Below are 15007 nucleotides of genomic sequence, written 5' to 3'. Positions count from 1 at the left end.
TCCCAGGAAGGATAGCTCTTATTTTAAAAATGGAACTGTAAATTATTTAGGAGGTTTGACCATGTGGAGAACTGTATACAGGGTGATTTATAGCGTTTTTGAAGGACATGGGAAGACTTTAGTAAGATGTTGAAGGAGAACTAAATAAGCAAATGAAAAAGAAGGAAATTATTAACTCCAGAAAATGAGATCGAGTCATAGCATCATGATATTCTTTGGATCGATAGAGACCAATATTGGAGGAGAGGGAAGAGAGGGTATAAATGCCTTACAATGCTTATCTACCTTAATAGTAAGTCAGTGTGTAACATCAAAATGAATCAAGGCCTACAGTATACACATTCTTTTAAAAAATGCTGAGATAAATATTAAAACACCAAAAGGGTTAAAAGTGTATGCTACTGGGGAACCAGATGAAGACAGGGAGGTGGAGCAGAGGATGGCTATTTTTAGTGATATGCCTTTTAGCACTTTTTAACTTTTCAACTGATGAGCATGTAATGTTTTGATAGAAATAAGAATTTTAAAAATACGAAGAAACCAGGTCATTGTTGTACTCTTGGAGGGCACATCTCAGTTAAGGAATTACCACTTGACTGATCTAACACTCATCTATTCCAAAGAACGATTTTCTTGTTTATTTAAGGCTTTGTTCTTGAAAGTGTTTAAGACTATTCCTTCTCTTAACTCAAGCTAACTGCATTCCAGTGCCTTAAAGTATCTATAGCCTCTGTCGCTGTTTTTTTTTAAAAAATATTTAATTAATTAATTTATTTATTTATTTGGCTGCATCAGGTCTTAGTTGCAGCAGGCAGGCTCCTTAGTTGCATAATGCGAAATCCTAGCTGCAGCATACATGTGGGATCTAGCTCCCCAACCAGGGATCGAAGCCAGGCCCCCTGCATTGGGAGCTCGGAATCTCAACCACTGCGCCACCAGGGAAGTCCTGTCTGTCGCTGTTTTTTTTTTTTTTTAATTGCTTAGTTTCTTTTAATTTAATTTATTTATTTATTTATTTATTTTGGCTGTGTTGGGTCTTCGTTGCTGTGCGAGGGCTTTCTACAGTTGCGGCAAGTGGGGGCCACTCCTCATCGCGGTGCGCGGGCCTCTCACCATCGCGGCCTCTCTTGTTGCGGAGCACAGGCTCCAGACGCGCAGGCCCAGCAATTGTGGCTCACGGGCCTAGTTGCTCCGCGGCATGTGGGATCTTCCCAGACCAGGGCTCGAACCCGTGTCCCCTGCATTGGCAGGCAGATTCTCAACCACTGCGCCACCTGGGAAGGCCCCTGTCGCTGTTTTTAAGTAGTTGTTATAATATGTGTTTGTGTTGTATCTTGTGTACTCTCTTTTTGTCACTTTTTTACTGGCCCTCTGAATGTCTAGAATAGTTTTATAATGGAAATGGGAGTATGGAAATTCTTTTAAAGCAAAGTGGGAGAGGATGACCCTTTCTAAAATAAGTGGAGAATATCTGGTTTGAAAAATAAAGGCTGCACAGAGATAGAAAATTATAAGATATGGTGAGTAGACAGACTGAAGTATTAGATATGTAAGGTTGTTGTAAAGGAGATGCAGATAAATTAGGACCAGATTAAAATGGACTCTGAATGCTTTGACTAATTTTAGGCAAATCCAGAGCCAGAGAAGGTTTTTAAGTCGGAAAATGACAGTTATCCAAATCGAAATACAAAATTTTACATCCAGTTTGTACATATCACAGCTATATACAAAACAAATAAATTGTCACAAAAAACAAACATGGAAAAGAACTATCTCAAAATGATGATACTGGTTGTCTCTGCAGTAGGACTCTGGGTGACTTTTCTTTTTTCTATTATTTCCACTTTTCCAAAAATTTGTGTATTACTTTATGATAGCAGGGTAAACATGAATCATTATTGTCGCATCATTGCTTCATTGAGAAATCAGCTGCATCCATTGCCTCATGCTTCCAGCTCTTTCTTTATTGAAAGGGTAAATGTCCTAAGAATGTCCTCCTGTGAGAAAATATGAATGCTGAAGAGGGCATGAACTTCAAGGAAGCATCTGATCTTCAGCTTGGCCTTATCTTCCAACTTATTTTAGGATTGTTAAAGATTCACTCCAGTCAGTCCAATCCCCAGCAGGCTGTCCTGACAATCCCCAGCCAGCTCAAACCACTCAGTGTAAACACATCTGGAGGTGTGCAGACGATACTGATGCCTGTGAATAAAGGTGAGTTCTTCACCTGTGGGTGTGCTTGTCTCTGGGTCTGTCTGGTGGGAAAGTCTGTATTCCGTCACTTGGTGGCCGCTCCTCCCTTTTTTAGCCTGCCCTTGAGCTGTCACCATACTCCCTGGCACCACCTCTAGGACTGAAAGTAAAACCCAAATGATCCACTGACTTCTAAATAACTGCCCATTTCTTAAGTTGAGTAGGGGGGGTACATTTTAAGTATTTATAAGAGTGCAGGTTAATTGGATTTTTATTTTCTGAGTTTAGTGACAAGCCCCCATTTCCACAGTTGAAGATACCAGCTCATTTACCCCGGTACTAATAGTAAACAGCCTCCTTGTCAATCACTGTATTAAAAAAGGACCGTATCTGTTGTACTGAAATTGTTTTTGTGCTAGTAGTCTACAGAGGGGCTACCACCTGGGAGTTAGATCATTTTCATTAAAATAATTTCTATATTTCTTATATCCTCCCCTCCTTTTTTGCCTGTTAGTGGTTCAGTCATTTCCTACCAACAAATCGCCTGCCATTCTGCCTGTAGCTGCCCCAACTCCAGTTGTCCCCAGCTCTGCTCCAGCAACTGTTACAAAAGGTATGTAGTTTCCCACAGTATATTTGCCCAGAAGTTTTGTGCAAGACATTACTGTAATATGACTCCCTTGAATTTCAGCATCCATGAATCAGTCACTTCAAAAATATGTAGAGTGTTTATATATAGACTTGACATTAAGGGAAATACAGAGATGTGTGTAAAGCATCATTTCTGCCCTCCAAGAACTTATAATCAGGTTGAAGAGAGTTGCAGTAGACAGCAAGCAATGACTGATACATGCAGGGTAAGTGATCTGGAAAATGAATGCTGAAGTATTTCAATCTAGGATGTCTGGTCAGGGAAGCTGGGGATGTGGAGGTGGGTAGCACTTTTGTGTAGCACTTTGTATGGGACACGGATTATAACCTGGACTTTAGAGTGAAGCATTTTTAGCTGTGGAGGGGTCAAGGGGCATGCCAGATTAAGGGAACAGTAGAGACAAAGACTCACAGAGGGTTTGTTTGGGGGAGTAGACCAATTAAAGGGATTCACCTGGGGTATGTAGTTGCAGTAAAGGAGCTGTAGGTAGGGCCAGACCTTGGCAGCTGGCAGTGGGGACATTTCTGACTGTTGAGTAGATGGAGATAGTGCAGTGGGTTAACAACATATTTTGACATTTGTAACATCTACAGTAATGCTAGCTACCATGTGTAAGAGCCTATAATGTACTAGGCACCATGCTAGCTGCTTTATACATATATCACTAATTATCACAGTACTTTAGGACAGCTATTACGCCCATTTTGCAAATGAGGAAACTGAAGTTTGGAGATACTAAGTCCATACTTCCCAAGTCTAGAAAACTAGAAAGCAGTGAAGTCAGAATTTGAAATACTTTTCAGGCATGCCAGGATCTCTCATAATAGTCTTGTGAAGAGATGGATTTGGAACTTAGAGCATGACCATCTAAAGCAAGGGTTGGCTGACTGCAGTCTGCTGCTCATTTTTTAATGAGCACATGGCCATACCCATTCATTTACATATTGTCCATGGGGGCACTGCAACCTCAAGAGTTGAGTAGTTCTAGCTGAGATCATATGACCCACAAAACCTAAAATATTTACTGATTAGTTCCTTATAGGAAAAGTTAGCTAGTCCTGATGAAAGAATTGATACCTATCTAGACCACCGTTTCTTCTCAGCAGTAGGTATATGTCATAGGCCTTCCTCATACAGATTCTGATTCAATTAATTTTGGACTGGGGCCAGAGCATCTCTGTTTTGATTTTAATTGAGGAAAATTTTGTGTAGTGAAGTGCAAAGATACTAAGCATACCATTTGATGAGTTTTGACAAATGCATAAACCCAAGTAACCAATATTGCATTCAAGCTATAGAAATTTCCATCACCTTGTGCCCCCTTCCAGTCAATTCCCATCCCGTATTAGGCAACCACTGTTCTGATTTCTATTATGATAGATTAGTTGTGTCTATTTTTAAACTTTGTGTGAATGGAAGTACATACATTCTTTTGTGTCTGATTTCATTCACTCACTGCAATGTTTTTGAGATTCAACCATGTTGTTGGTGAGTAGCATTCCACATTGTAGGGATGGATGGATATACCATAATTTGTTTATCCTTTCTCCTGTTAGTGGAGATTAGGGTTATTTCCAGTTTGGGGCTATTATATGCAAGTCTCAGCATATGTTTTCATTTCTCCAGTAGAATAGCTATCCCAACCTGAATATGCTGATTATATAATTTTGTAATTGTTTGATTGCCAGATTAAAGTGAGTATACTTGCAGGAATTCCCTGGAGGTCCAGTGGTTAGGGCTAGGCGCTTTCACCGCCATGGCCTGGGTTTAATCCCTGGTTGGGAAACTAGGAACCTGCAAGCCATGCAGTGTGGCCAAATAAATAAATAAATAAAGTGACTATACTTGCACCTATAGAACTGGAGTATCTGAACTTTTTCTGAGGCCTTCCTTTTGTTTTTTGAAGTCTTGGAATCACTAGGGGTTGGGGGAAGATGTATTGCTAACAGTGAAATTAGCAAGGTCACTCAATACAAGTCTATATACATACTAAAGCCATTTTGATTTCTATATAGAAATTAACTGCTAACAACCCAGTAAACATTTCTGAGAGGAATTTAAAAGATCTAAATAAATGGAAGGATATACCCTTATAAATATAATAAATTATAAATAATTATAAATATATTATTTAATTATATTAATTTACTGAAAGACCTGATATGTTATTAATCCTCCCCCCAAATGACATAGATTCAATACAGTCCCAGTCAGAATCCCTACATTGTTGTTTTTGTGCTTGTGCAGAAATTGACAAGCTAAATCTAAAATGTATATGGGAATGCAAGGCCTAGAGTAGCTAAGACAGTCTTGAACAAAAAGCCAGGGGACTTGGGCCACCAGATATATATATACTATAAAGCTACAGTAATTGAGATAGTGTAGTATTGGTTCAAGAATAGACAGAATATAGGGGTGGGGCAGTGGGAGGTACAAACTATTGGTTGTAAGATAAGCTCAAAGGATGTATTGTACAACACAGGGAATATAGCCAATATTTTGTAATAACTGCAAATGGAAAATAACCTTTAAAAATTGTTTAAAAATAAAATTTTTTTAAAAAGAAACCGAATAATTGAACAGAAAAAAGAGCCCAGAAATAGACTCACGCATATATAGCCAACTGATGTATAACAAACTCAGTAGGGAAAGGATGTTCTTTTCAATAAATAGAGCTGAGTTAATTGGATATATCCATTTGGGGAAACAACAAAACTTGGCCCCTGCCTTACACCATAAACAGAAATTAATTTGAATTGGATCACAGACTAAATGTGAAGGTAAAACAATAAAGCTTCTAAAAGAATATGAGAATATCTTCATGACCTTGGGCAAAGAACACACAAGAAAGATAGCCGTAAAAGAAAAGATTGATAAATTAGACTTTATTAACTCTAGGAACCTCATTTTATTAGAGGGGCAAAATTAAGAGTGAAAGTCAAGCCACATCCTGGAAGATAATTTGCAATTGATATATCTGACAAAGGAGTTCTGTTCAGAATATACACAGACCTAAAAATCAATATGAAAAAGACTGACACTAATTTTTTTTAAAGAGCAAGAAATGTAAACAGGTACTTCACAGAAGAGGATATTGAAATATCTCATAAGGAAATGAAAAGTTGTTCAACCTCATCAGTCATCAAGGGAATGCAAGTTAAAACCGTAGTGAGATACTGTTCTATCACCAAAATGGAAAGAACTGACATTACTAAGTGTTGGCAAAGATGTGAAGCAACTGGAACTCACACACACTGCTCATGGGACTACAAATGGATATAATTACTTTGGAAATCAGTTTGGCAGTTTCTAATAAAGTTAAACATATATCTGCCCTATCATCAGATACACTTCTAGGAAATGCATATATCTGCCCTATCAGCAGATACACTGCTAGGAAACGCATGTGTATGTCTACCCAAAGACATAATACAAGCATGTCCATTACATTGTTATTTTTAATAGGTAAAAAGATGCTGACACAAAAGGGTAGCACAGTATGATTCCAGTTATATGAAATTTAAAGTGGACAAAAGGTGGTTATCTTTGGCAGGAAAGAATGCCAAAAGTGTAAGGGGGCCAGGTTGAGGACTGGAAATATGCTATTTTGATTGGAGTGATGGGTACATGGATGAATACGTAGGTAAAATTTATCAAACTGTACCCTTAGTATTTGTGCATTTTATGCAAGTTATGTTATGCAGCAATAAAAAAGGGAAAGATGCACTAGTAGATCTCATTTGTAGACCCTTGCTTTTATGAAACTTGAAGGATGTTGAGTAGGAAAATGACACTAACATGGTCCTTTAGGCAATTTTTCTGGTGCTCATGTACAAAATGGGTTGTTAGGGAAGAGATTGAAGGCAGGGACGCTGATACAGAAGCAGCGAGTGTGTGTTCACAGTATTTTGATCAAAGAAGACTGTGAAAGTAAAGGAAGACAATACTCCTGAGACATTGCTCTCTTCCATCAGTAGATTTGGTGATATTAGAAGCTGCATGTGATTAGCTTGGATTTTTCCAAGCACAACAGATCTGATTTTTGCTTTTTGCCCTGTGTCTTAGAACACTAAGATAATGCTAAAAGTTGATAAACTTAGCTAGAGAGATGATAAGCAAAAGGATATTAGAACTTAGAACAGGCCAGCATTGTATTTTAATGTGGCATTGTTCAAGTGTGTGTGTGTGTGTGTGTGTGTGTGTGCGCGTGTGCGCGCGCGCGCGTGCGCGTGTGTGTGTGTGTGTGTGTGCGCGTGCGTGTGTCTGTGTGTGTGAGAGAGAGATATCTCACATAGCACTGTGGTTAGCCCTCTAAGGAATATCTAAAAAGCCACTTTATTGCCCCGCCTTGTCATGAGACCCAGGCTAACAGTTCTCCCCTTGTCTGCTGATCCTGTGATGATAGGCGCCGTCTCAGCACCCTGGCCATGTCTCTGCAGCAGCTGCTGTGGCAGTGTCCTCACTGAGTTTCCATGCAAGAGCTTTTGTTTCTGCCTGCACGTGTCCTTCCGTCATTGAACCCTAACAGCTCTCTCATTGTTGCTCTTCCCTTGTAGTGAAGACTGAACCAGAAACACCTGTGCCAAGCTGCCCCTCTCAGGATGGTCACACAGCAGTGAAAACAGAAGAAAGTTCTGAGCTGGGAAACTATGTCATTAAGTAATTATTTCAGTCCTCTCTAAGGGAGTTGTGCTTTCAGTGTTTATGGTACTTTTAAAAAACCATCCCTGAGACAGCTGCATATGTGTAGAGTTGTGTGTATGAGTTAAGCCCTTTGATGGGTGGAAACCTGTCCGTGTGTGGTGAACAAGTATTACCATTTGCTGCACAGCTCAGGAGTGTTCATTTAACCCCTTGACGTGACCTCCGAGCAGCACTTGATTTGTTGCCTCAAAAGCCTCCGGTGCAATTACAGATCCCCCTCCATTTGAGCTTACCAACACGAAGTTTCTTTGCTGAATCTTTGGGTATGAAATTTTTCATGATGTAATTACCCAGGTGTGTATGCATTTTGTGTCGGAGTATCCACACACCTGCCTAATCTTAAACAGCTGCCTTTTCATGGCCCATACAGACTCAGTGCTTCTTCTAAAAATACTCCCTGAGATTTTCTAATTTCCAAATTGGGAACCCACCTCTGACTGCATATCTTGAAGTATCTCAAACTGCTGGGAATGGTAGAAGCTTAGCCACTTTCACGTGACAGGTGACAGCATGAACTGTAATAACCCTACGATAGGCATTGTATGATAGAATTCCCTACTCTAGTGACAATCACATTGCAGAAAGATTACGTGGCTATTTAATTTTAAAATATAGATAAAATGAAATGTCAGGTTTGCATAATTTGTCATTCTTGGGGTTTCATCTTAGTGTTGACTTTTTAAGCATTAATGCTCTTCATTTATAAAGGCGGCTATGCATAGAAGGAAGGACATACCAATATAGTTGGTTTAAGTTTTAATTCCCTTGGAAAGAAGTATATACATAAATTCATGTGTGTTACATGCACACACACACAGTTAGAAACTGCTCTGTGTATTCCCTACCTTAATTTTCTTTTCTTTATCCTTCTCAGGATAGACCATTTAGAGACTATCCAGCAACTCTTAACAGCAGTAGTAAAGAAGATCCCTTTAATCACTGCAAAAAGTAAGACAATACTGAATATATGGATGCATTTTTTTTTTAAAGCTGTGAAGTACTTGGGATATTGAGTCAACTCGAATCACTTGGTGTTGTAATTAATACTGACATGGTAGTTATCATAGAGGGTTTTAGCTACAGCTGTAGCTCATTTGCAGGTTTTAGAATTCACAATATCTTGGTCAGTCTTACTATTTTCACGGTTTGATCTGCAGAAGGAATTTTTTAATCTTTCATCTAACACTCACTCTGTAGAAATGCACGACTGTCAAGACCTCCTGCAGTGAAGTCTCCTCTATCCCTGCCCATTGTCGGCAAGACTGAACAGTTTGCTTCTCAGCCCCAGTTGCCCTGACAGAATCAACAGCCCTCACCAAGGGCATGACCGACAGCCTGTGGATACTTAGGCGTCGGCTCTCGGGCAAGATCACCCGCGAACATTTAGAGGGAAGGGATGAAGCAGATTATCATTTACATTCATGGGAATATGAAAACAGTAGGCCAAGTACAGACTACCTTATTTTTTTCGAGCTGTAATAGCAAAGAAATTATTTCTTTTTTTCCCCTCAAAGGGGTCATTTTGAGGTAGCTCAAAGTAAACTCAGTGGTTTTTCTAGCCCAGCAGGAAAAAAAATTTTTTAATCTTTTTAAAAAAATTCAGATACAAATACAGAATATTAGAGCTGAAAGGCAGTTCAGGAACCATCTTTCCCAGTGGTCTCATTTTACAGTTAAGAAAACTGAAGCCCAGAGAGATGATATAGGTTGCCCAAGGCAGCTTAGTGAATGGCAAGGCCAAGGCTAGATCTCAGGTCTCCTGTTCCCAGTGGAGTGCCATTTCCACTTATTTTAATAGGTAGTCTACTGCCATGAAGCTTTCTCTACCAGAGAAGCTGCTTTCCCAGGGAGGGCTGTTGTTTTGAGAACACACGAATGAGTGTGTTATGTTGCATCTGAACTTGCCTGTTGAGGAACATAGCCAATAAAGAGGTCTAAAGAAACTTTTGGACATGCTTCCAGCAAATAAGATTTTATTTAAATCATAACTTTATTCAGAGTTTGCTGGATATGTGCATTCTAGGTGAAGATGCCAGCTGTTTTTCTGCAAAATCTGTGGAGCAGTATTATGGCTGGAACATTGGGAAAAGGAGAGCTGCTGAGGTAATCCCATGTTTGCTGCAGGCCACCACTGAGAGCCTATTAGACAAAATAACCAAAACACATGTGCATTCTGGCTGCTTCCATAAACCTCGTCACATGGAGCAATGATAAATTTTGCAGCATGTTTTGTAAAATTTTTTTTTTTTTAACTTTATTTTTTGGCTGTGTCGGGTCTTCATTGCTGCACACAGGCTCTTCGTTGCGGCACCAGGCTTCTCTCTAGTTGTGGCATGTGGGTTTTCTCTCTCTAGTTGTGGCGCGCAGGCTCTGTAGTTTGTGGTGCTCGAGCTCAGTAGTTGCGGCGTGCGGGCTTAGTTGCCCCATGGCATGTGGGATCTTAGCTCCCCTACCAGGGATCGAACTTGCATCCCCTGCATTGGAAGGCAGATTGCTTTACCACTGGACCACCAGGGAAGTCCCTCGTTAAATATTTGATGGTAGAACTTTTTCCTTAGTTAAAATCTCATTCTCCAAAGACATGTAGCTAGCCTTTGAAAGATCTACTTTTTCCTGCATTGGTAAAAATTTCTAAAAAATATTAGAGAATTATATTAAGTCAAGTATTTATTACTCAGTGTGGTAGCAACTATGCCAGACAGTAAGGTTATAAGAGGAAGTAGCAGGTACAAAGGCATGCTTAGGAAGCTTTGAGAAAGTCAGTGTGATGAGTTTGGGTAAGGCTGGGAAGGGTGGGGAAGTGGGAGAGATCACAGGTTAAGACCAGGTGAAATACCTTATAGGCCAAACCTAGGAATTTCAGTTTTATTTTATAAGCATTAGGTAAGAGTTCTTTTACTTTTTTTAAAAACTGAGGAGTAACACCATCAGATTTTTTTTCCTTAGAAAAAAATGATTCTAACAAGTTAGCATGGTAGTTTAGAGTTGGGTGATTTATTTGAACACGCTAAGTTGAAGAATTCTCCCCCTCCCCCCTCAATTTGTTTAAGTGGCAAAGAGCGATGACAATGCGAAAAGTCTTACAAGAAATACTGGAAAAGAATCCAAGATTTCATCACCTGACTCCGCTTAAAACCAAGCACATCGCTCACTGGTGTCGCTGCCATGGCTACACCCCACCTGACCCCGAAAGCCTGAGGAGCGACGGGGACTCGATCGAGGATGTGCTGACCCAGATTGACAGCGAGCCAGGTGAGCACTGGTGGGACTCGGAGCACCATCGGCAGCCGAGAGGTGTTTCCTTGGAGCCCACGGTCACCTCTCAGCCTCCATGGTTTTCGGGCCACGTCAGCCCCAGCAGTTTTCAGTGCTCTTTCCTTCAGCTGAGGTGAAGGGACCTGAGGACTCCAAGAGCTGCCTCAGAGAACAGGAGCCCACCCTGGGTGTCCCGCCCACCCCCCAGGATGGTCCCTACAGAACTATTTGTGCCCAAGTGTCCCAAGTGTTGTGCCCCAGCCAGGAATGTTCTGGCCCGTGACATGCAACAGGAACACACTGTTCATTCAGGAGCCCCCTTCCTCAGCATCATTTCTCCTTTGAAGACCTTCTTGATCAAACTCCTTTCCTTGTGGTAGAAGTGACTTCTTCCTTTGTGACCTTATAGCCACCCTCACACAGACGAGTCTTCTCCCTGAAGATGGGGACGAAATCTTATTTGTTACTTTATCTCCAAAACCTAGCCTGGAAGTGCACTGTGCTGGAGGCACAGGTTTAAACAACTAATAATGTTGCAGATAAAATGAATTGTTTTATGATAAAGACACAAATAACTGAGCTATATGTGGGCAGGGGTGCAGGGGAGCTGGGTATACAAGACATATGGGGAAAATATTTTGAGTTTCACCTTAATGAATAAGGAGTGTTTTCTCCTCTCAACCCCATTTCTGTAGAAAAACAGATGCTCCACCTCCCAGTCTGAGGGAACCTGGAGCACAGGTAGGGTCTGGGGGGGATCCCTTAAGACTTAGCACAAGTCCCATTTTCTCCATGAAGCTTTCCCCAGAGCCCTAACGCAGGGTGGCCTCTCCTTTCTCTGACCTCCAGTGGTGTTTAATATCAGAACCTTGAGGGTTTGTCAGATTTATATCTAAGCTTTTTGGAGAGCAGAGACCATGTCGATTACTTCTGTGCTTCACCTGTAGTGTATGTAAAGCACAATACTTTACCTGTACTAGGCTCTCTGTTAATACGACTGATTGATCTGTGAGCATCCTGCCAATAAAACAGAGAAAGCCAGGAGCTGGATGCTCTACCTCCACCCTGCTGGCTGCCCTTAACTCCCATCTTGTCCCAGTCTGGACCTCACTTACTTATCTGTAAAGTGAAAGGGATGCACTAGAAGATTCCCAGAGCCCCTGCTGGCTTTAAACTTCTAATACTCTTTGTTGGGCTTTGTATAAATCAACTTATTAAAGACTGGATGCATGGTATACACTAAAAAGTTAGTAGTACTTATCTCTAAGCAGAACATGGATGATTTTTAATTGCCTCATTGTGCATTTCTAAATTCTCCAGATTTAAAATTTGAAAAAAAAATTAGTGGAGTGGGAGGATGGCCTCGTTTTTGGTGGCATAAGTATGAATTATGTGCTGTTTTGACTTAGAGTGTCCTTAACAGCACATATGTTTTAACACAAGATGCCTGTCTTGGTGCTTGTCTCCCTTATGAATTACTAGTTCTCATAATTATAGATCCATAGAATTTTAGAACCAGAAAGAAGGTCAGCTCCCTTGATACTTACCCTTCTTCTCTGGGTCTCAGGCTATTGGTCCCTCGGAGATGGAAAGTCCCTTTCTTTTGTCACCACAGCTGTCATAAGACTGATTACCTCTCATTTAGAGTGCCCGTCATCATTCTCCTCTGCTGACAACCTCTGCCGGAAACTGGAGGACCTGCAGCAGTTTCAGAAAAGAGAGCCAGAGAATGAGGAGGAGGTGGACATCCTCAACCTCTCAGAGCCGTTAAAGATAAACATCAAAAAAGAACAGGACGAGAAACAGGAAGAAATGAAATTCTACCTGCCACCAACACCAGGCTCTGAATTTATTGGTGACATCACGCAGAAGGTAGGGGACTAAGGCCTGTGCTGCTGGATCCCTAACCAGGTGCAAGGTGCTCAGACGTTCAGCCTTAGAAACTGATACCAGACTTTCTGGTGAAGCAGGTGTATAACTTCCTTCTGCCTGGTAAACCTGGGCTCTGCTCTCTGGGCACCTGCCTTCCTACATCAGGGCCCTTGGGCAGGAAAATGAATTACATGTATAGCGAGGCTGCTCGTTGAACATGAAACTGAAGCAAAGGCAGCTAGATGTAGGCAGTTTTTTACTTTTCATCTCCTCTTTTCTCATTTGCCTCAGTAGAAGCACCTTTCCCTCATGAGGCATGTCATAATGAGCTCTCCCTGACACTGTACTAGCTCCCAAGTGCCCTGCCAGGGTGTGGACGTGGCACTCAGTGCCCTTATGGTACAGGAGAGAATTATCTACCTGCCTCCAGTGGAACGCAGCCTCGCTTCAGCATCTGCCTGCTGCACGGCTGCTTGGGATCCAAGTGATGAAAAACTAGTTTTTTTTCACCTACAGAAGGAGATGACAAATGGGGCCGTTTCCAGGTATATCTCCATCACCTATTGCAAATAGGGCCTCAGAGTCTGATTCCAGGCTTTCCAATATGTTGCTCCCACTGTCAGAATTCATGGCAAATCCAATGTTCTCTCATGAAGGAGATTTGGGGGTAAGAGCAGGATTATAATAGCATTTTTAACAATCCCTTAGAAACGTGGAGTGGTAGGATAACAGATTTTCTGGTTGTTATATTCTGTGTTACTTGTCCATGAGTTTTGTCCAGAATGTTTGTGGAGTTATTCTTCCACCCGGACATCATCTTGGGTATCAGAAGCGTGCTTGTTTTTCACGTAGACATAGGAACAAATGGCTTTCTTCTGCTCTTCCAGATTGGGATCACCCTGCAGCCTGTGGCGCTGCATAGGAATGTGTATGCGTCGGTGGTGGAGGACATGATTTTGAAGGTGGGTGCCTGTGGGCAGCAGAGGGGCCGTGGGCTGAAGCGCTGAGGGGCCAGCCAGGCAGGACAGCCTGGATGCCAGGCTGCTTTGAGTAAGACAAGGACAGAAGTGGAACAGAGATGACAGGCTTTACGATTTCTCAGCTTATTCGGGCTTCAAGTTTTCTCTTTTTTTTTTTCCTTCTGATTTTTAAGTGAATTAAATTGTAGTTCTACAAGAGTTTCTGTGCTGATGTCACTCTAATGATATCTTTCAGTGCCATTTCAAGTGCTTTTTAAGTAGCCTGAGGTGAGAGTCAGAGGTCTCAGTGCTTAAGGAGGTGACTCACATATCACAACAACAGAAACAGCCACAACTGTCCCATCCCTCGGTGAGAGGATGACAAAACCAGGTTCCTTACCCAGCCGGATCCTAGCTCAGCAGTTCCTTTCCTGGTAGATCTCCTCCAGGAGCAGGGATACCTCACAAATAGCCCTCACCTGTTCTCCTTAAAAATAATGTCTGATTAATGAAAATTACCCCCTTCATAATTTCTCAGAATCAGAGCCTCTGTAATTGTGGGCTATTATTTGTGGTCTATTATTCGAACCTTTAATTTTTCCTTAAGGACTTCTGATCCTTAGATACAGCTGTTTCCAAGTTTAGGGTATGGGATGGGGTCAGCTGCATCCCTTCTTGCCAGCAACCAGGTGGCCCTTTTGAGAGTAACAGCATCTTCTGTTGTAGGCTACAGAGCAGCTGGTCAGTGACATCCTGAGACAGGCTTTGGCCGTTGGATACCAGGCAGCATCTCACAACAGGTACCGTTATCCCTTTAGTTGGTGGTATCAGGCTGACAGATATTTCTTCACAGTTTAGTTGCCCATCGTGATGTTTTAGACCTAAGTCAGTTCAGTAGGAGGTGTCAGTGCTTGGGACATTCTGAGAGGCAGACAGACTTGGGGGTCTGCTTGGTTGTTTTGAGACAGTCTCGTGGTTGTGAGAGGTCTGTATCTTCCCCATCTCTACTGCATAGACCCTGTTCAGTAGCACTCTGATATGTTACAGGGTTGAACAAATACCAATTCGTTGCCATTGAAGATAATAGTGTTTCTTTCGTGTCAGATTTAGGGCCAGGCACTGCATATATTACCTAATTTGTTGTTCATTTCAGAACTCATACTCCCTTTTTAGAAATCAGGAAACCGGGCTCTGAAAGGTAATCTTGCCTGGCTTTCCCAGCAAATACATGATAGAACCTAGAGTTAAACTTGGATCTCACTAGCTCTATACCCACAGGCTCACCAGTGCTCTTTGCAGCCTCTCTAATTGTCATTGATTGGGACGCTGAATTTTGCTCTTTTCCTGGGCCCTGAAAGAATGATAGACAGGC

General features: G+C 41.5%; 1 protein-coding gene and 1 long non-coding RNA gene across 11 annotated transcripts in view; one reads left to right on the top strand and one right to left on the bottom strand.

Annotated features, from left to right (window-relative positions):
• The window catches only part of YEATS2 (YEATS domain containing 2), a 109385-nt gene that overhangs the window by 91767 nt on the left and 2611 nt on the right, over positions 1-15007 (top strand). For 6 of the 9 annotated variants that reach the window (XM_082393866.1, XM_082393864.1, XM_082393863.1 and 3 more), the window contains 9 exons: positions 2086-2214; positions 2708-2806; positions 7402-7504; positions 8424-8497; positions 9573-9652; positions 10600-10801; positions 12450-12676; positions 13564-13638; positions 14362-14435. In XM_082393866.1, coding sequence (XP_082249992.1) covers positions 2086-2214; positions 2708-2806; positions 7402-7504; positions 8424-8497; positions 9573-9652; positions 10600-10801; positions 12450-12676; positions 13564-13638; positions 14362-14435 — 1063 coding nt within the window. The other 3 variants (XR_014245172.1, XM_082393868.1, XM_082393869.1) reach the window with 3 other exon arrangements.
• On the bottom strand, positions 10938-13557 carry LOC309629794. 2 transcript variants are annotated; one of them, XR_014245216.1, is made up of 3 exons: positions 13097-13557; positions 12352-12502; positions 10938-11240 (listed from the first exon to the last, which is right to left on the bottom strand). It is a non-coding gene; the product is annotated as an uncharacterized lncRNA (long non-coding RNA). The 2 variants fall into 2 exon arrangements; XR_014245217.1 differs by having other exon boundaries at positions 13101-13557.

Source organism: Balaenoptera borealis (genome assembly GCF_965194805.1).
Source record: "Balaenoptera borealis genome assembly, chromosome: 5".
NCBI classification, from domain to species: Eukaryota; Metazoa; Chordata; class Mammalia; order Artiodactyla; family Balaenopteridae; genus Balaenoptera; species Balaenoptera borealis.
Note: the sequence above shows the minus strand (reverse complement) of the source record. Positions and strands in the feature narration are given on the sequence as shown.